General features: G+C 45.7%; 1 protein-coding gene across 5 annotated transcripts in view; it reads left to right on the top strand.

Moving 5' to 3' along the window:
• Positions 1–22,016, top strand: part of HIPK2 (homeodomain interacting protein kinase 2) — a 131,793-nt gene that overhangs the window by 82,495 nt on the left and 27,282 nt on the right. For 2 of the 5 annotated variants that reach the window (XM_032105365.1, XM_032105370.1), the window contains exons 3-8: positions 10,776–10,899; positions 12,984–13,103; positions 13,784–13,882; positions 14,960–15,144; positions 18,855–19,017; positions 21,565–21,784. In XM_032105365.1, the coding sequence (XP_031961256.1) occupies positions 10,776–10,899; positions 12,984–13,103; positions 13,784–13,882; positions 14,960–15,144; positions 18,855–19,017; positions 21,565–21,784 (911 nt within the window). The remainder of the gene's footprint in view (positions 1–10,775; positions 10,900–12,983; positions 13,104–13,783; positions 13,883–14,959; positions 15,145–18,854; positions 19,018–21,564; positions 21,785–22,016) is intronic. The other 3 variants (XM_032105368.1, XM_032105366.1, XM_032105367.1) reach the window with 3 other exon arrangements.

The raw sequence follows: 22,016 nt of genomic DNA, 5'->3' as shown, positions 1-22,016 counted from the left end.
GGCTTTGCTGTGCTCTCACTGTATGATCTTGGGCGAACTGCTCCACCAATCTGTTCCCCTGTCACCACACATCGTCTTAGATCATCCATTCTCTGGAGCAGACACAGTCCCTTAGCACGGCGTGTTTTAGCATCTAGCATTGTGAGGCTCTGGGCTCTGCCGGGACTTCTGTGTGCTACAGAAATACAAATAGTTGCGGCTAATAATAATATTAAATCTGTGTGGCTCTTCAGAGATAAGTAAAGGGCAATGCTCCTTTCTCCAAGGAGCAGGCAGGATAAGTACTTTATTTTTGTCTTTGTCTTTTTCTAATTATAAAAAAAAAAAAAAGGCAGCCAGTAGACATGATTAAAAAAAGGAAAAAAAAATAAAGGAAGGCTGCAGTAATTTGATATTTTTAGCCTCAGACCTGCTACTTGTTCTGTGAAGCCAATCTTAGGATCATGGCCTGAGTCTGGTTCGTATCCGTGTTTGCCAGGGATAGAAATGGTTTGGAGCCTTATATCGTCAGTTGGCTCAGTATTTGGGCTAATCCTATAAAACCACCATACAGCTTGGTGCAACTTTCAGTATTTGCTGTGAACAAAAGTGTCAGGATCGTTGCAGATCACACACAAGCTTCACTTGGCCAATATGTGGCAAGGCTCTGGGCTGGAATGATAAGGGGTTGGGATGGAACTGAGCTTGGCAGAATGGCTGGAGAGAGGAGAAGTCAACTTTTGTTTGTTTCTGTGTGCTGTGGGATTTTTTCAATTATTATTTCATTTCCAAAGAAATGCAACAGCAACAACAAAAGGTCTTAAATATTCAGCAGTGAAAACAATAGATTTGAAAAGGAAAACAAAAAGTTAGAGCCAGCTCTGGCATTGGTGGACACTTGGCTCTGAGGGAAGCGAGAACAGCTTGGATTTGCATAAATTGCATATTGCGGGTCAGAAAGCAGAGTCAGAATTATGCTCTCATTGCAGTGGCATGAATGGGAGCACATAATTGGCATTCTTCCCCTCTTGATCAGATGCCTCCTTCAGGGGATTGCTGCACCCAATACATTGCGGCTCATCCATTCACTGCCTGGCATGGATAGGGCTTTTGTGTTCAAATTATGATTTTTCTATTCTCTGATTTCTTCCCTAACCTGGGAAAGCCCCAGCCCTCCCCCCATGCATGGCCCTTTGTTGGGGAGAACAACCAGAGGTCACTCTGTGCTGAATGTAGCTGTTATTGCATCACCCCCTGTGCGTGCCTCTGTGCTTCTGGCTCAGTGTGGAGCTGCCGACCCCCGGGGCGATGGTCCTGGTGCTCCCTGTTGTGCACCTCCTCTCGAGTTTATGGAGTCCTGCATTTCTGATTCCAAAGAGGTGAGTATGATTGTGGTCAGTCCAGTAGGGCTTCCTCCAGGGATGTACAAAGATGCTTGGCTGGGACAAGCTTAGCAGGCTCTTGGTCAAACCCAAGGCCTGGCTTTCTTTTTCATTATTTGGTTTAATAGCATTTTTTTGCCTTTTATGATTTCCAGCTCAATCATGGCAAGGACTTGCTAGGGGATTCAGGTTCAGTAAAACACTTCAGCGCATGTTTTACCTGAGTTGCAGCCAGGCCCTTGCCAGGAGACTCAGGCATGTATTTGCTTCAGATGGTGCGTATGGTAAATGCTTCCAGCAAGTGCATGTGGTGCTGCTAAAAACTAACGCCCATCCAGACCCTGGTAGTCACGTGGAAGCCTTTCCAGCTGGATGTCAGGTCACGATCGTCCTCCCTGTGTGTTTCTTTCTCAGCACTGCTCACCCAGGGCTTCCTGTCCCACCCTGGATGCATGGTTGCAGTTTCCCTCTCCACAGAGCCACTGGCCAGACCAGGTGCCTCGTGCCCCTTTGTCCTGTCCTTTTTTGGGACCGTGCCCACCCTGCTGTTGATTTCAGATCTGTTCAGCAGCAGTGGCAAAGAGCAAACAGCGACTAACAGCTATTGATGGCTGAGGCCTGCCTCTTCATTTAGTCACAGACAAATGTTTTAACCTGTCCATGTTAAGAAATCACATTGATTGGAGAGATTTTGTTTTATTCCTTGGGTCTGTTAGTCAAAAGGGCAATTCCTCCTTTAATATCTTCCCGCCGCGGGCTCGGTTCTACTGTACCTTGTCCAGAAAATCTTTTATTTTCAAGGCACAGGGAAAATGATCTTTATAAAATATAAACTATGGGAATTTTCATTCCCCTCTGGCTTTAGGAGGAGGAGAGCAGCTGGTAGAGAGTGGATGAGAAAGGCTTTATCTGCTATATTTTGGTTACTGCGCTTTGAGTGATGGGTTTAATAATTGATAGAGCAATTTAGCAATGATCCATAATCCTGAAAGAAGCCTACGCTCCCCTCCCTCTCCCTCTCCCTCCCTTTCTCCTTCCCTTCGAGACTGACAGGCTGCTCTCAGTGGTTTTGTCTGCAAAATTTCATCCCTTGGTTTCTGTAAACAGCCTGACATGGGAGAGGGGGGAAAAAAAGCAAGTGTTTCTAAATCTTTTGTCTTGCTTCCACAAACAGCTGCACTGCCTTCTCCAGCTCTGGGTTTCAGTCATTTATTTGCTCACATGCTCTTGCTGAAGAGAGCAGGAGGTTTTCTTTAAGGCCCTAACCTAAATGAAGTGTGTATGTGCAATGTATATAGGAGAGCAGAGAGGTGCAGAGCCTCCCAGCAGGGACCCCTCCCTCCCCATTCAAACCCAGGCTTTGTTCATGGCTGAATCCAGCTTTCTTAATCCCAAGAAAGGTGCATAGGGATGGCAAGTGCTTGATATGTAAGTGTGGTTTACTTGAAAGTCTTCCAGGATTAACCTATGGAAATTGCTTTTTCCAAGAGCCTTGTGGATGGTGGCAGCGAGCAGGGGGATCCTATTGGAGTGCCTGAGATGTGTCTGTGTGACTCGCCAGTTTTAAAGATGGATTCAAACCCATGGCAGCATGGGTTGAGTTTCCAGGTGCGGGGTGTGCACCCCCTTCACAGGGCTAGGGGGTTCCTGTGGGGGCTGTCCATATTAAGTGTGGGAAGAGAGCAGAAAAGATGGAGTGGAAAAAAGAGACTGACACAGTGAGCAAGAGAGGAAAAGAGACAAGGTTATAGGTACTGAGTATGTGCTGAGGCCAAGGCAGAGTGAGGAGAGGGAGGAGGTGCAGCCTGGCAGAAAGCCAGGTATAGGCAAAGTCAAGTGAGATGCATTAAATTATGTTTTTCCATATGTATTACATAGATGCCAGATTGACAACAAGTTGTAATTAAGCACGACATAAAGTTAGCTATGCACAGCTGTATTATTCCTTAAAATTACAAGGGGTGAGGTCCTTTGGGGCACAGCAGAGTTTATGGATGCTCCACCATGGGAGGTCTCTGAGACAGGCTAGCTGAAAGCTTGCCAGGAGTGACACAGGCATTGCTTGGATGGCCCAGGATCAGGACAGAGAGGGAGTGGGTGACTTCCCTGAGCTCCAGGTTAGCCTGGTCCACCTCTGACACCATCCTCTGGAGTATTTTCATCCTTCCCAGTCAGCACCCTGGTGGAACATGAGCAGTGTCCAGGGGTGGGTAGTCTAGTCTGCTTCTATGATTTATTTGCTATTAAATACCCTTAGCTAGCAGTGAGAGGCTCACGAGACTCGGTTGATAATTACACCAGTCAAGTTCAGAAGTAATTGTTGTGTAACTTGCTCTCTGTTTTTAAAAGACAGAACTGTGTGTATGTACACTTGATTAAAACACCCTGGGACCTGCGCCTGTACCACCTGAGACACTCCCAGCTGTGTAGGATTTTGCCTGTGTGTAGGAGAATTGTGGTGACCTTCCTGTTGAGAATTGTATGGTTACTGGACCTTACAGAGTTAGAGAAGTTCAGGTGACAGGGGGCCTTGGGAGGTCACTTAGTCCCACCTGATGGTCAAGGTAGGGTCTGCCATGAGATCAAGGTCAGGACTTTGTTTTGCTGGGCCTTAAAAGCCTTCAAGGATAGCAACGGCAGAGTCCCTCAGGGCAGCCTGTGCTGGTGGTTCATTTATCCACACCGTGGAGGTGTTTTCCCAGAGGGATCCTCTCCTGTTTCAGTTTGTCTGTCATCTCTGCCTTCTGCTACCGATCTGAGGGAAGAGCCTGGCACCATTTTCTCCATGTGTCAGAGGTGGAGGAGCAGGCTGCTGTCATGGACACCATGGCTCTCCTGGATAAACCCCTGCGGTACCTCACTGGCTACCAGCCTCCAGTATATATTTATGTCCTGTAACATAAACCATCACCGAGGGCTGAGTGGATCCAGCTTCCAGTCCTTTGAGTTGATTCAGATATTTTTTGAAGTGTTGCAGACTAATCCTGAGGGATGGGCAAGGGCAATGTGAGCAGTGCAGTGTTGGAGCTCCCCTCTAGTGCTGGTTGTACAGGTGGTCTGGCAGCCCTGAAAATGGCTCTGGCTACACCCACAGTCCTTCCCAGAAACCGGGTGTACCTGTGTTTGACCTGTGAAATACAGAGCCTGCTAGAAGGTCCTCTGGAGGCACTGTCCTTCCTTATCACTCAAACCAACACATCTTTGTGGGCAGATGGTATACTGTGACCAATTGGGTGGCATTCCTCAGGGGTCCTTTCCCTCCCTCAGGAATAATCCTGTGCTGACTGGCCTCTCCATGGTTGGAACTTGATGCTGGAATCTGAAAGGCATGATGTGCCTGCATAGTCTGGAGTGAGTCTTGACTCCCAGGGCTGTCCCTTGCTCAGGGATGCAGGAGAAATGCACGAGTCCTGCCGTGAGGCCAGCAGTGAGGATGAGCCCAGCATTTCCCTGCTGAGTGACACAAGTGGGGCCCGGAGCTGCATGGGATGGGGAGTGAGCAAGCAGGAGCTGTTGGTGCTTGTAGGGATGTTAAGCTCTGGCCATGGTGGCTGCCTTTATCACAGACACAAAGTCTTCTGATGCCCAGCCCTGGAGCAGAGGATGGCCTTAGTCTGAGGGTCATCCATATTTGATGTCTGCATCCCTTCCGGGTGTCGGTGTGAGTGGAGAGGTGGAGGGGTGAGGGAAATAGCAACTGTAACCTTTTACTTCCAGAATATGGGCCTGTCTCCTTTTACATCCCTTCATTTAAGAAATGATTTGGAGTCTGAGAGGTACAGAGGAACAAAAAAAAGATTCTGTGTGCATTCCACCTCCATTACCTAAGAGTTAAGGGTACTCTGCATTCTACAGTACATGGCAGTAAAAGGTGGACACCGCCACAAAATACAAGTGAGCAGGTATGAGAAGGAGTCCATAAAGATGCCAAAGAAAAGGTTCATCTGAGAGGAGGATAAAGCTCCATCACTTGAATAAAAACCCCTTTGTAAGACACACAGGATGCGGCTCTTCGTCCTCACAAGTGGTATCTTGGTGCCTAGGAGAGCACAAGCCCTGAGTGGGGTGAAGCCCCGGGCATGCAGCTGGTCAGTGCATCCCTGCTCTGACAGAGGAGCTCAGCTCCTGCCTCTCTGCCTCTCCCCAGGGTGTTCTGAGCGGAGATGTGCAATCTCCTGCTTCCAGGAATTCAGGCTTTAGCAGGTGAGACGAGCAGGTAGAGCAAGACAGGAGCTGTGTGTATCAGCTCAGAGACATCTTCACTGTAGGTCTGTCTGCGCTGCCTGCAGCTGGCCCCAACCTTCTTCTGGAGCAGGAGCACTCTCTGCTCAGCATGCCAGCAAGTATCAAGTTTTGAGTTATATTTTTGTCTGATATGTATACTTGTCCATGAAGGACTCTGCTGAGACTATCACGCTTGGCCATGGGACCCTACCAGGGGTGGTAAATTATCCCTGAGGAGGGCAGTTTGCAGGGAAGTTTTAAAATTCAGAAAGAGCCCAGCTCTCTGAATCCCAGTCTGTGGAAATTAATTTTTTTGGCATTTGTTTTTAATGTCCTGTGATGTGTGGGTGAAAAAGCCAGCGAGCTAGACTGGTAATTAATTTTCCTGACAGAAACACCAGACAATGAAATTACCCTGCCACAAAGCAGGGTTGCTAAAGTAAATACTCTGCCAGCAGCAGGCCTGAAAGCAGGACGGGGTCGTGTGTGTGGTGCAAGCAAATGATGAGATGGCACTTGTGCCTCTGGGGACCTGCGGGTGCTGCCAGCACGGGGACCCTGGCGCCCTGGGGCACCATCACCAGCAGCTCTGTGGTGTACACAGGCACACTCAAGCTGGGCTGCAAAGGATGGGGGACTGACTGGACCCACTGCTGAGCTGAGGAGCAGGTCACACTTCGCTGTCCAGGCAAGTAATTTGGTCAGAAAGGGGTAGGAGATGTGGGAAGTGGGGATGGGATGGCTGCTTTTATCCTGGAGACAGAGGCTCTTGGCAGGGCTCTTCAGTCTTTCCCAGGCTGGTGGCAAGTGGTTTCTAAACCCTTGGTCTATGCTGGTGAGATCTGTGTGAGCTGTAGAACAGGTTGTGCCTGTGCATGCAGGAGGGGAGTGCCTTTTGTTGGAAGACATCGAGGGTAGCTCGTGGGAGAGGAAGGACAGGAGGGCAAAGTTTTCTGTTTTCCTTCTGTGTGTCTTGAACTGGAGGCAGGAATTACTGTGCCAAGAGTGTTGCAGATGCACAGCCAAGAAATGGGCGGAGAGTGGGAAATGGGGATGTTCTTGCACGTCTTGAGGTATCTGGCAGCTGGCTCCATTGTGTGCTGTCAGACAAGATCCTCACCACAATCGAAAAGTTTGGTGAGCCTGTGTTAAAAAACCTGTATTGTTAGTACAGAAAATAATTCCCTGTTCAGCCATGGAGAGATCTGCTGAAGATCTCGGTGCTGTTCAGGAGGATCTGCTGCCGTGTGAATCGTCCTTCCGATTTATGATTGCAGTACTCAGATGCACACACTTTAATAGGTCATCTTCCCTTGTTGCATAGTGTTAGCAGCTGCAGAATGGAGAAATCCCACACAAGAACTGGTTAAGACATGGAAACTGTTTTCTTTCCCTTTGGGAAAAAGAATTACACCATTTTAATTGCTGAGTTAAATCTGAGTGCTTTTAGGGAGACAAGGGTCAGTTGTGGACTGCATGCACATTTTAGGACCAGAGTTATTTAATGTATTAATTAGCTGTAAAAACTGCTGGACCAGTAGCAAAGTGTTCAAGCATGCAGATATCACAGACTTGCTTAGGTTAGGCTGCAGAAAAGAGTGAGGAGCATTTAAAGGACTTGATCTAGATTACAGAAAATATTATGCCAGATCAGTGCAGTACTGAAAGGCAGTAAACATCGGAAGACAAAAATGAACTATTTCTGCATAATTCTATGTCCTAAATTAACTGCAGCTTCTCTGGAGAAAGGACTGTATGTCTCAGAGGATCTCCCAGATAAAACATCTGCCGAAATGCCTCGTGTCACTCCAAAAGCAAACAAAATATTAAGCTTAGGGAAGACTGCAACGCAAAAGCATTCTGCAAATAGTGGAAAATAAGTCTGGGGAATATCCTTGTGTTTAAGTCTTTCTAGGTCTGTTCAGCCTGTCTCCAAGCCGTCATGTCAGGAAGAGGAGTTGTAGGGTCAGGCAGTGGAAGTGGATTGAAACATCCATGGGATGGTACACTGAGAAGCCAGAAGCTGCTGCAGACATGGGAGAAGAGGCCAGAGATACAAAAATAACTTATGTTAAAGGGCAGGTGATTCAATCACTTCCATCTTCGCCTCTAGACCAGTCTATATGAACATGAAGTGAGAGGTGACAAATTCAAACCTGATGAAGGAAAATCAAGCTTTAAACAGCTGAGTTAAGATGTTATTGAAAGCAGAAGGTTGCCTGTGGAACTCTGTGCCGCAACATGTGATGGAAATTAAGATCTCACCTTGTCTTAAAAAAATGACATGCTTATGTTAAGAGAGGAGTTGCACATGTTAGATATTATGTGTAGAAGGATGTATGCATCCATAACTGAGCATAAAGAACAATATCCACCACAGAAGAGGTTCAAAGATACTTTATCAGCGGACAGGTTATTTCGTTGCAGAGCTCATAGCATCCTGCCCCAAAATGCTTGGCATTGGCCATCTCAAGCAGGCAGAGCACTGCTCCTGATGACTCCAGCTCCCTCTTTCACACAGCAAACAGGAGGTATCTGCTGGCTGAAAATCTGGAAGCCTGTGTGGTGTCCACTACCTGTTGTTCTTGAGGTGTCTTAATGACTGCTTAATTAAGTTAACAAGATCTTTTTGTCTTAGGGCCACTCCCTCGCCATGGCAAAATCGCAATTATGATGTGACGGCTGGGAGAAAACCCCAGCGAGTGCTGGCTTTGGTGTACATAGGGCACCATATCACCTCGATCTAGCCCCTTCTCACAGGCATTCTCACCAGTGTTAGAGTTCATAGAATGAATGGTGTTCTGTTTAGTTGCATTTTGTGTGTTTAAATGATAGGGACATTGGTTTGTGCTTTTCTTCCCAATAGCAGAGATGGAAAGCTTCTTCCGCATGTAAAAAAGAAATTCTCTCCTAATTGCTGCACTCCCGAAAGTGGAGCTTTAAGGAAAACCCACTGGACAGCCAAAGACTGAGGAGAAAAAAAAAAAAAAAAAATTAGAGATTTTGGAACCTCAAATTCTAGGTCATCCCTTCTTTCAGGGGTCTGAAGGTGTTGGCAGCATAAGTGTGGGGAGAGAGCGAAGGAGGTGTGTGCTGCATATGACAGCAGTGCAAGTGATTTTTATGAACAGGGAGTTTTCCTCACAAAATCATGTTGGGAATATCCCTATAGTCCACCCCTCCACTTGAGTTAGTGGGAGGGATTTGAAGTTCAGGCGATGCGTGGCTGAGCTCTCATTAGTGACCAGGGACATTTCGTTCACAATGTGGAAGGCAGACAGGGAGAGGCAGATGGCTTTGAATGCAGGATTTACATAGTAATGAGATTCAGGTCACCATAGCTGTCTTTTTCTCTCTGCATTTTGTCTAGGTGTCGAGTAGTGTGTAGGGATGACAGGGATGATGGGATGACGGAATAGGGAGGAAAAGAGGAAAATTAACCCCTTGTTCATGAGGAGAGACTGCTGTTAGAATAAAAAGTTTGTCACAGTGGACTAGAGAACAGTAGGGTATGGCAATGGCAAGCACAGATGAAGCTAGAAGGGCTAAGGTAGCCACTTTTTAAGTTTCTGACTTGTTTTTTTGTGGAAATGACACAAAAAATTCTAACTTAAAAATCCCAGAATTTATTGTAATTTTTACATTCTGCATTGCTGGTTTGAGAAGAGATAGTTTGGGACTTTCGTCATTACAAGTCCACCCAAAACTAGGGAAGTTTGTGGACTGAAGATGGGGCATGGATTCTTGCTACAGGGCCTTTGCTTCTTTGGAAAAAAATTATTATTTTGCTTGGTTTCTTGGCTAAAGACTTGTCTTGACATGACTGTGTAATGGCGTGATTAAAACATAATACTTTCCACTGCAATTGGTAATCCTTAGTATGATCTCACTAGCGTCAGATCTTATCCTGATGACAGATGGGAAACTGGGAACCATGGGTCCTATTTCGAGCTTTGCATGGTGGCACTTGATTTGCTCAATAGCCAACCCCAGGCATTCCCAAAATATGCATGAGGGCCTGAGAAATCCCAAGGCTATATTTGAAATGATGAAAGTTTTAAAGCAATGTTTTTTCTTTTATCTGTCTTCTCCTTTTTTTTTTCTTTAGAGGAGTGTGGGAGAGTAAGTTTTTCTTTCTGCTTTACATCACCTGAAACCAGAAGCTGGGGCTTTAGAAGTGTTGCAAGAAGAACAGGAAAGAAGCTGTAGGAGGTCCTTGTGTAAATAAGAACTGTGTCACATAACTGCATATGGACATCTAGGCAGAGGTGGGAAGAGTAAGGAAGGTGTTTGTGTGTATAAGGTTTTCAGTATTTGAAAAATACTTTTGGTTCTTTCACACAGAAGTTTTTGAAATGCCTATGTGTTTGGGGCACATAGGTCAGGATTCATCTCGTCTCACCTCATCCTAAAGACCTTTCCAGCATCAGTGGAGAAGGATTCCAACCACCCCAAGGCAGTGGGACAGGTTCCCCCTGGAAGGGGAGGGAGCAGAGGTGCTTTGGTGGCATCTCCTGGAGCTGGCAATAAATGCATAGCCAGAGTGCTGGTGCATTTTGGCTGTTTGGGCTGAAAGGGAAAAGGAAATCTAATCAGGTGCTTGGGACAGACTGGGAAAGGAAGGCTTCTTGGCTACTTCCTCCTGAGGAAAAGGCTTAGGTCTAATAGATCTAATTACATTATTTCTCTATTTTATTGTTACAGCCATTTGTTTAAAAAGTCAGTAATCCTTTTATACCAGTCCTGTAATGATTATTTAATGTCTGGCTGTTTGTGAACCCACGGAGCTGTGTGAACAGAGGATGCTTCACTGCAGGGGATCTGCACGGTTCTCCACAGGACAGCGAGCTGAGCCTGAGAGCCTCCAGTGGGGGCCTTGATTGGGTGCCTTCATAGTCCCACTTGCTGGATGAAAGCAGTGGTAGTTCTCTGCTTTACAGAACACTGCAAAACGTAGGGCTGTCTCTTGGCTATATACGGCCACAGGACTCTTCTGCAAGGATAAATATTCACCAACTAATGTTTGGTTAGCAGGCACTGTGCCAGTGACCAGGGTGCCCCTCAGCTCTGTCAGAGCAGTGACACTTGTTGGCAGCAGCTCCACGAGTGTCACGATGGGCACCAGCTGCCCTACGCTAGCCGAGTGGCTCTGCTCCCCTTGCTGATGTTTTCTGACCTCTTCCTTCACAGAGCCCCCGAAATCATCCTCGGTTTACCCTTTTGTGAAGCAATCGATATGTGGTCATTGGGATGTGTCATTGCAGAGCTGTTCTTGGGCTGGCCCTTGTACCCAGGAGCTTCGGAGTACGATCAGGTGGGTGTGGATATTGCCCTGGGTGCTGGTAAGTGCACACATCTTTTTCCCTTCTCTTGTCAGAGTGAACAGATACCAACTTTTTCGCTTTTGCTAATGATGGATGTGTGTTTCTTGCTCTCCCAAGTCAACCTTGTCATTATGCATCTGGGGTATTTATTCCAGGTAACCAGTGTGCAGCTTGATACGCTGGCTTTTAAGACCTGACCGCCTGAGTGAAATCTCAATCAAGAGTCAACGCTGCCATTGACTGGAGAGCTCTGTACATGTCTCTCCTCAGTGAGCAGAGCAGGCACCCGTTCTCTGCTGTAACAGCAAGTGCTGTATAAAGGCTTATTTGTTAGAAGAAACTGCATGAACTCGGCTGCATTTCATAACCCCTTTTATGAGAGTGCATATTAAAAGCAATGACAAGAAGGAGAATGTTGGCATTGATGTAGGTTTCCAGTTAATATAAGCTGTCGTCCCTTTTTTCCCTATAGGCTTTTACGCCCTTTTAGTCCTAAAACCGATAATGCAGCAGCAGCTAGAGCCAGGGCTGTAGGATACTTTACATTCCCATAGTATTCTTCAGACTGATCTTAGCTGTCTACAATTGCAGCCTGAAAAGAGTCTTTTTTCTTTCAGGAAATAAATTTTTAAAATAGAAAAAAGGCAGGATAATAAATAAGTTTTTCACATACTGAAATGTTTTCTTGACTTTTCTTTTGAAACTTGTATTTTTTTAATCAGAGCTCTAAAGGTAAAATTTGGCAGGGGAAATAACTCGCAGCAAAGAGCAGGGCTATTAGTGACTCTAAAGGAAATCAGATGTAGCTGAGAAACTTACAAGCGTTTGAAAATCACATACCAAGCATGAAGAGTAGATTTCATTCTCTTCCCTGTTGCACCCCAAAAGCCATAAAACACACAGCTGAAAAAGAAATCACCATACCTTACTGGCCAGTTTAACTGCCCAGCACAAAGCTTCCTCTGGTAAAGTATGACGAGAGCTCCTGGGCAACTGGGAAAGGAATAGGGGCTGATCCTAGCCCCTGGCTGCAGCACTGGCACTGGGCTGCAGGCAGGATCCTGGTGCCTCTCAGAGGTGTGAGCTCTGAAGGACCTAAAGAGCTGCAGAGCTGAGGAAGCCATGCACAGTGAACTGGGGCCTGAGTGCTTGGAAGTGATTGAAACCACGGCTGCTTTTCATGCCTTTATTTATTTAATGTTTTTATCCTCTGTTTCTTCTCTCAAAAACACTTTCCATTCTTCCCTAGAATTTTCTAGAGTAGGTGACTGGTTTTAGTAGTTTTGCAGAGTTTGCAGCAATTTTGCAGAACAAAGCCTTTCAGGAGTCAGGAGGTGCCACGGTTAAGGTTTTGTGTGGCACCCCAGGCGTGCATGACATCGGTCTTCAGTGGTGTAATCACAGACCCTTTCTCCTTTATAAATAATTAAAAGTTTGAGATCCTGGAAACACAAATAGAGTATCTTTTAGCTGTGTGGGTGCCAATGAGGTCATGCTTGTGGATGCAACCCAAATAACGTCATGTAGTCGGTAGAGACAAGTACTTTCCATACCATGAGGGCGTCAGTTGGTTTGAGTGTATATTTCACCTCGGTTCAAAGGCAGTCATTTCATAATCCTCTGGTTGGAACTTCAGACTGCTCCTAGGACAGGCTGTGTGCTCAGGTGGAAGAAAACCGGCAAAAGTTAGAGAGCAAATATCAAGTTGTTGAAATTACTTCCTGGAGAGGAGAGGGTGACATAAAAAGGTGCAAAGTGTTGAGACATCCCATTGAAATAGCTCTACGGGTCCTTCTCTTTGACCTCTAAACACTTTGGAACTTTCCTCTTTTCATCCTTAGGCCTTGTGGGAGTGCACTGTAAGGGTGAGTTTCCAGTGATGTATGTGATAAACAAAGGGAATTCCATACAGAAATTCTCTTCCTCTCATTCCTTGCACTGAGGTTTTTTGGGTGAAGTATATTTATGTGCTACATCTTCTGGTTTTTGTTTCAAATGCCTCCTGCACTCCTTCAAGGAAGACCTCCAGAGATGTTCACAGGACAAACAGTGACCTCTTATCCTTCTCTTACAGATCCGCTACATTTCACAGACGCAGGGCTTACCAGCAGAGTATTTGTTAAGTGCAGGGACAAAGACTACGAGGTTTTTCAACAGGGATACAGACTCACCATATCCCTTGTGGAGGCTGAAGGTAGGAAGATGTTTCCGTGTTTCTTTTACCTTGCGGTTGTTGGCTGGAAGTGAGGAGAGCCTAAGTTTCACAGCCTAAGTTTCTGCTTTTTGCAGTGCGGCACAGACATAGGGGGAGTACTGCCCAAGGTAAAACCGCCATCCCCAAAATCTGGAGCCCATGATACACCTGCTTGGCATGGCAATGTAGGAAATTTAGGTCCAGAACTGACCTGGAAATCTCCCTCTCAGTAGTCAATGAATTGTTGTGTAGTGGGAAGACATTGCTCTAATATCTAACTCATTTGGGGGGAAAAAAAAGGCAAGCATTTTAATTCTACAGTCAAAACCTCTAGTGAGCCCTGAGTGTCCTGTGCCAGCGTGTTTGGCTGCATGCTGTCCCCAAGGAGAGAGGCCAGTGAGCTTCTGGCTGGGATGGGATGCTGAAACTCACACTGGGATGGATGTAAGAGATCCACCACAGCTGGGAGGGCCCTCAGAAGTGAAAGAGAAGAGATAAATCACCTTGTGTAAAAGATGTCACATAACTGTGGCAGAGATCGTGTAAATGGTGTCTCGTCAGGCAAGAGAGGCACAATGGTCTCTGATGAGGACACGATGAGGCACAAATGGGAAGTGGCACATAATCTGCAGCTGGTTGCAGGGCAGTGTTGGTCAATGCCTGTGTCCTGTTTTGAGCAGACGCCAGATGATCATGAGGCAGAGACGGGGATTAAGTCGAAGGAAGCAAGAAAGTATATTTTCAACTGTTTGGATGATATGGCACAGGTAAGAGCATTGGTGAGTAACCAGCAAGACTGTTTACATGCTTTCCAGCAACACTAACAGAAGGGAATTACATAAGTTCTCTGTGTATCCTATTCTTGGGCCAGCTCCTGAAAAATACCAGGGTTATGCCACCAAATTAGCTGTTATGTGCTGCTTTGTGGGGGTGACTGCACACAGGGGCGTGTATGCTGTAGTAAAGCAGCCTTGGAAAGTGGCTAAGGCATGTCTCTGAGTGTTTAAATCCTGCATTTTCTCTTGTCTCTCCAGTGCTCTCCTGTATGACCACTGGCGAGTCACATAGTTCTCTGTGTTTTAATATGTCCATTTGTTAAAGGTGACAGTGGAAATATTCACCATGGCCACAGAAGAGTGTGCTCACTGTAAAACGTGGCTGGCTGGGGCAACAATGAGAAGTACGAATTCACTGTGCCAGTCCCATGTGGTTGTGAGAACTGATCCCAGCATAACCACTCCTGTGATGGGAGTTTGTGCTGACAAACAAACCAGTGTGCAAAACTGGCCCAACTCTAGCACCAAACTGGAGTTTGTGCTAGCAAGGTTTAGACATTGTAGCAAGTAAACATGTAAACAGGCAGGAACTGAGGAGTGGAATCAGAGGAGACTAGATAAAGCGTGAAATAATGTAATAAGTCTTTTTTTTTCCCTGGCACCTGATACATGAATGGGATGTTTCTTATAAACCTACTGACAATTTTTATGTATTTTATATATTTTTTGCTCATAGGACACATAGATAAGTATCTGATGGCACAGCATATGATAAATACTCTGATTATCAGAGCTTGCCTGCTACAGCATGGAAGCTGTTCATCCTCAGTGGAGGGTGACTAAGTGTTTCATTAGCCACTGACCCAGGCGAGCTGAACGCTTAACAGTCTGTCTGGAGATGTGACGTGCACAAGCCAGACGAGTGGCCACCACGGAGTCTGCCGTGGCTCTTCAGCAGCTACTCCTTTAGACAGGGAGGCTCGCAGGGCATGTGCTCCAACGAAGAGTAAACACAGTTTGCTGGAGGCCTGACCATCTGCTCTTTCCCTTTGGCGCTCACTCCCGTCCCTTCTCCTTTAGGTAAACATGACAACGGATTTGGAAGGAAGCGATATGTTGGTGGAAAAGGCAGACCGGCGGGAGTTCATAGATCTGTTGAAGAAGATGTTGACGATAGACGCGGATAAGAGGATAACACCCATTGAAACTCTGAGCCACCCTTTTGTCACCATGACGCACTTGCTTGACTTCCCTCACAGCACACAGTACGTGGCTTTTGTTCCCCTTGGGTTTTGAATTGAGGGGTGAAGAGGAGAGCTGGTTGTGGTGGAGACCAAGTGTATCTGAGGGGCTTTGTTAAGATGTTTAATCCCTAAGTTTTAATATTTTCCTGGTTTAAAAAAAAAGACAATTGCCAACTCAAGGTTGCAAGAATTGTGTTGTAGGTGCTTAGCATTTAAAACGCTGCAGTGTGTGCTACATTAATTATGTAAATATTCAGTAATTACATTTTTTTGCATTAAAATGCAGAAGAAATTATGCAATTAGTGCTGAAAGTATCAGTCTATTTCAAAGTAATATAGTCCTGATTGTTACTGGAGTAATCAACCTTATCTGCAGTGGGGAGTCAACCCTTCCTCCTAGAACCTTCCCGTCATGCCAGGAGTCAGCTTGGGGCTGTTTGCTTTTTAAGGGAAGAGCTGTTCTGCAGCAGGCTGTTTTACAAGCATAAGCAACAGGACAAAGAGTTCAATTTTCAGCTTGATTGTTGTCCACCTGTGTCACCTTAAATACCACGCTCTGACCTCAAGTGACACATGTGGAATGGGGATGGGCTCCACTGCCTGATGGAGAGGAGGAGAAGTCACTCCTTCAAGCCTGACTGCCCCTTCTCCTAAGGCTGCACTACAGAGCACAGCAGCCTGAGATGTAGGATACCTGCACCCAGCCCACTGCCCATGTGCAGTTCACATAGGGACAGGCTTCTCAGGCGTTAGTGGAGAAGGTAGACACATAGTGGGAGTTTTCCTTCATGACACTTAGCTTTGAGCATCCAGCTCTACAGCACTTGGCAGTTCAAGGTGCTTTCACAGGCTGTCCCTTCCCCTTGACAGGAGAACAATTATTGGCACAGTCCTGTACTTCATTGGGTGCCATTTGCATGAGCGTTTTAAAGGCTGTCAGAATCTCAGGTGCAAAATTAAAGAGGGCTGCTTGAAGAGCTGCAGAGTATGTTTTTGTGCTGCAGAGCAACAGGTAACTGTGTCAGTTCTCCTGCCTGTATGTGTGGCTGCAGCATTTTGAGTTTGTTTAAGGTAGCTTTCCCTCTTTGAAGGAGCTGTAGCTGCCTTTTTGTTACATTTATCACAAGATAAGAGCAGCTGCTTACCAGAAGGTGGTGGGTGCACGATCTGTGTAGACCCAGACTTAGCCTGCAGAGCCGTCTTTGAGCATTGTTACCTATAAATAGATAGTAAGTGATAAATGAAAACAAGATGGGGGATGATTGTGCTAAACAGGAAGAAAGTAAAGTTTCATATAAAAAACATTCATGAATAGAAGATGACAGTAAAAATACTAAGTGAGCATCATAGGCAAAAGTCTTTTAATTTGCAACAGCCCTTCTGACTGTGCAACTGATTGTGTAAGATACGAGAGATGTGTGACCTAATGCATTGCCGTCAGAGATCTTCCCACTAACGCAACAGACCATAACCACATCTTCATTTTTGAAGTGCTCACTTGTGGCTGCTCAGGCAAAGGCCCAGAGAGATTGAAAATACCATTGGAGCCAATAGCAATGAGAATTTTACCCAAATAAAGAATTCAGCATCACGTCTCTGAATACTAAATACGTGCCAGCCGGGTGCGTGACCCTGCGAGCCCCTCCACGCTGGAAGAGGTGACTGGCAAAGAGAGCCATAAGCTGTAACCAGCATGGCAAGTGGATGAAAGTTTTGTCTGTGATTACCTGTGGTTTGGAGAATAGAAACTTCAAAGCCTTGAAAGATGCAGGAAGCTGTAATCTCTCTTGGAAATAAATTGGGCAGCAGAAAAAGTGAGAGTATAGGGAAGCTGTAGCTTCTGGAAGGAATGTCTGCTGTGGCACGTTTCAGAGAGGCTGCAAGTTTGAGCAGCACAAGAGGGGCTGTTCTGCTTTCATACAAGCAGACAGCAAAGCGAGCTTAGCTTCCCATTTCACATATTTAACCTCCTGGCTCTTAAATTGCTGAGTACTCCTCAGACTTTCTGTTTGTTTTGCTTTGTCCCTGCTGGGTTTTTTCCCCACCTTTTTTTAAAGTAAAGCCAGAGAACATGGTATTGCATTTGTAGAGCTTACACTTTGTTAGATAAAACCATTTGGTAACACACACTATGTGTACAGAACATACACTCTTCGCAGTGCTTTCTTCTTTGTGCACGGGGAATTATATTCATACTTGACTGAAAAGAAGTGATCCAATAGCCTTCTGTATTTCTGTGACAAGTGTTTGATTTTGCTGGATGTTCTGTGACCAACAGGTATAGTTCTGTTAGTGAATGCACATAATGGGCAGCTGTGCACAGTGTCCAGAGCCTGGCTTGTCTGCAGGTGTTCATGGCCCAGATCCAGTTACCAAGATATTACTTGTAGGAAAAGAGAGGTGACCATTTGAGTGAGAGACAAGACAGGAATAAAAAGATCTAGGTTCTCTTCATGATCAACCTTAGGGATTATATAAGGTTGTTGCTTTTGAAGGGACATTTTGTTTCTTAAAAATTGTGTGAAGATATACTGCCTACCTCCAGCAGCTTAGATCATTACAAAACGATCAGCATACAGCTGATTTTCACTTCTTGGAATTTCTCTTTCTCCGTGTTGGGATAATGGAAATAAAATAAATGCCCTTATACTTTCTGAGGTTGTGTTTCAGACTCTGAGTTCGCATTTGTAAAATCAGTTATTGTGGTGGAAGTGTGGAAAACCTGTATTGGTTTTTACATGTCAAAAAATGAGATTGTACTAAAAATACACTGTTGCCCAGGTTCACTGTGGTGTTGTCTCTTAACCTCTGTATGCTTTGGTATTCTAATTATAAAAATGAAATACAGACAGTTTCATGTACCGGGTGCCTACTGTGCTCTAACAATGTAGAGAGTATTTTCACTCATTTACTGGGGCACAAAATAGGATACTTCTCAAAATTTCCATTGCTATATCAGTAACATTTAAGGGAAAGTCAGTGTAGAGGAAGAAGCTGTAATAATTTCCCCAAGAGATCCAGTTCTCAGTGTGAGATAACCTCAAAACCAGATTCCCTCAGGGCATTGAGGAATTTGCTTTGGAATAACTTTTTGATATGAATTGTCCCATTGACTGCAAGAGGAGATGTCATGCTTCAAGATAAGCATCTGCACAAGCATTTAGCCAGACAGGGGCAATGTTTTAGCTGCTTGTCTGGACTCAGCTCTCAGCGAACTGCTTCTTAAAAGGAGCAAGGATGATTTTTTAGGGGTGTCTCAGTGATCAAGAACAGTAAAACTCTTCCTTGCAAAATACATGTAAAACTATCTTTATGCTTACACAGAGGCAAAAAGCATGAGTTGTCTTTTCCTCTGGGGCTCAATCATCAGAAAAAACCCAGTATCTATCTTTCTTGCTCTCAGTCTCTTTCAGTCTTTTAATATAGCCACTTTGTATTTCTTGCCCTGTCCCCTAGAGAGCAACTGTGACTTGTATTGCAGTGTAGGGGCCCGTGGGAGCACCCAGGAGTCCCATGGCAGCTGCTCTCGTCTTGGCCTTCTTCAGTGCAGGGTTCATTTGAGTCTCACCGGTTAAGAGAGACCTGCATAAAATAGCAAAGGGCTTTAAGAGCCTAGAAAGTGCTAAAGCCTGCCATGGAGACCTGTTGCAGGGCCACTGTGATGAACTGTTACCTGTGTGAGTCGCTTGGTTGATTTTCTCTGCCTTCCTTGCCCCCCTTTGCCCACACAGTGTCAAGTCCTGCTTCCAGAACATGGAGATTTGCAAGCGGCGGGTGAATATGTACGACACGGTGAACCAGAGCAAGACGCCATTCATCACCCACGTAGCCCCAAGTACATCGACCAACCTGACCATGACTTTTAACAACCAGCTGAACACAGTCCACAACCAGGTGAGGGCATCAATCACGAGCAGCCAGTGCTTGAAACATTTATGTCAGGAGGGCCTAGAAGATGAAAAGCAAAGTAGCATCCCATTTAACATGCCTGCCAAGAGATGGTGCCTTTTTACTCTCCTTCCTCTGCTCTTTTCCTCATTCTCTTTTCTTCAGGCAAGCAGTAATCTTGTGACATTTTGTGTGACGGTGAAATGTTGCCCTTGTTTTTTATGTTGTTGTTGTTGGGGTGATAAATCCTGCTTACTTGGGAAGTTGCTATGGGGAAAAGCTCATTAGTCCCTTAATGCAGCAAGCAGTACTTCACTCCCTGGGTGAGGCAGAAGTATTTGTGATCTTACAGCTCTTCTTCAAATTGACATTGAAGTAAAATGAATTTAAACCCTCTGTAACAGACACAGCACTGTAACTGATCAACAGGACAGAAGAGTTTAGTGATAATGTTTATTCTTATCTCTCATAGCTTTTACTTCAGGAGCCACAGTTGATGTGGGGACCATGTGCATATGACCCCACTGTGAACACATTGCATTCTAGTTTTGGGGGCTCTGGCTTTATAGTCATGCTTTGTATTAGTTTTACTTGCCCCATGGTTGGGGGGTGCTGTGTTAATAAATTTTATGTGACCAGCAGGCTAAGTTGTTTGCTGTGGTGCTGTATCACAGCAGTGAAAGGAAGCTCTCCAGGGAGAGCACTCTAGGAGACTGAAGCTCAAGAAATAGCTGCTGTCTTTGAAGCCTTTTGGGAACAGCCTGCTCAAGATTCACTCTAGAGATTGCAGGTGGCATTGCGGAAATGGTGTTTGGAAAGCAAGGGAGCAAAAGGAGTCTGTGTAGACGTGCAGGGTGCTCCTGTGTCAGTCAGAAAACCAGACTTCATCACTAAGGTCTTGATACATGTGATCACAGAAGGTCTTTTGAAACAATTCAAGCAGGTACAGACAGAGATAGGTCATGACTTAGTGTGAGAGGGTTTTAGTTACAAACACCAGTTCCCTTTCTAAGCTGTTTCTGAGATGCTGACTAAAGAAACGCATGCTACATGCTCCCCTAGGCCCCAGCTGCAGGGCAGAGGCACCGTTTGTACCATAGTTACTTGTACAAAAGGCAGACTTGCTTTCATTTCCTTGCAATTCACTTGACATTAAGATCAGTTGTTGGCTGGGGAGATCCGTGGTCATTTCTGAATTCTCATAAGGGGTGTGTGTTGTGAGCAGAACCAGTATCCCCAGTGTTCCTAGAGGAATTGGTAGAAATATTTCTAGGAAGGGTGTTTTAATTTGAACAAGCTCTAAGCCTTTCACAATTCTCTTCAACATACCACTCGTCTTGGCTTTCTTTTGTTTCCTGTCTCTGCACAATATCAGGGGATCGCCTCTTCCAGTTATGGCTTCTGAGCTTACGAGTGTGGGAGCTGCCGTGGTTGCTGCTCAGTGCGTTGCACAGGAGAGCAGATTGCAATTCACAGCCCCTGCACCAAGAGGGGATGGGGAGGAGGAAGAAATGCTTTCTTGTCACATCCTTCATGGCTGTGGCTGTGGCAGTGCAGCATGGGTCCAGTGGCAACCAGGGCAGTGCAAAATGCTTAGTCTGCTCTCTCCTGCACCTTGATCAAAGCCTCCTCCTGGGTTCATACACTCACCATGAGAAAGTGTTGTCTGACCTTTCTCCAGCAGTGTTGCCGGCATGTTTGGACAGAGAGGAAGGATGGGCTCTGGTCTGGTAGTGTCTGGCTCCCTAGACATGCTTGCTAAGAACATATATTTAGAGCAGTGGCAGAGCTGTTTAGTTGCCTGCAACTGTTAGACTCAGTCCAAGTTTTAAAAAAAAGTCTTCAGATTTCTAGATTTTTGCAGAACTCTGGGCTGATTTTTTTGGCTTTGAAACATCCCCTTACTGGAGTTTCTGCTCCAAAAGATTTTAAAGACAAGTCAAGTGAAGTTTGGACTTTGCAAGTATTAGCGTTACCTCCTGTTATGCCTTCTGATTAGTTCAAATTCCAAACATAATTCAAGGGGCATGTGCCATCTTAGATACAAGGTATCTAAGAGGAAAGGCCAGAAATGGATTTCCCCTCTCAGGATGAGATTTCACAGGGCATGGAGGTGCTGAATCTATTTTACCTAAGAAATATGAGCAGCTTCCAGAACTATGTACATGATGAGTGAACAGTGTAATTTATGGATAGCAACATTTTCTGAGCCCATCTTCATCATGCTGCCAATCAGAGCCAGTTGGGTGAGAAATGGGGCTGCAGTTCTGCTGTAGGGAATGTGCTGTGTCTCTGAGCAGCACCGTGTGGCTGGAGGTCCCAGGGCATGGTACAGCTGTGGTTACTCAGGCAGACAGTGATCCCTCCCCCAGCACTGCCCTTGTCTCTTTGCTCCTCAGTGTCCTGTTCTACCCCTTGTTTGCTGTTTTAGTTTGGTTTTTATTTCGTCTTACACTATTTTACTTTATTATTTTTTGGATTTTGCTTCTTCCAACGTACCCATCTCCCTCATTTTTTGTTTGTTTTTTGTTTTAATTCCCGTCATTCCTTTAGACCACCAACCTGGCTCCCACCTCCTCCAGTGCCACTATTTCCTTAGCCAACCCTGAGGTCTCCATACTAAATTACCAATCTGCACTCTACCAGCCCTCAGCGGCGTCCATGGCTGCGGTGGCCCAGCGGAGCATGCCCCTGCAGACGGGAACAGCGCAGATCTGTGCCCGGCCAGACCCCTTACAGCAAGCCCTCATCGTCTGCCCACCAGGCTTCCAAGGTAAGTGACAGCCTCACCAGGTCTTGGCCTGCTGCTTTATCCAGATCTTGTTGGAAATGAGCTTTCTCAGTGCAGGTCACATGGCAGAAAAAAGGGCTGGCCTAGTAAATCAGAGCAGTGAGGTTGTTGCAGATGGAAGGGTTTGCGTTGGCAGAGGATCTTGCAGGCACCTCTAACATCCTGAGTTGGAGGCAGCTGGTCTAAAACGATGGGGCAGATACTGAGAAGGGGC

This window comes from Corvus moneduloides, chromosome 4, assembly GCF_009650955.1.
Source record: "Corvus moneduloides isolate bCorMon1 chromosome 4, bCorMon1.pri, whole genome shotgun sequence".
In the NCBI taxonomy this organism is placed as follows: Eukaryota; Metazoa; Chordata; class Aves; order Passeriformes; family Corvidae; genus Corvus; species Corvus moneduloides.
This window is presented reverse-complemented; position numbering and strand designations above follow the sequence as displayed.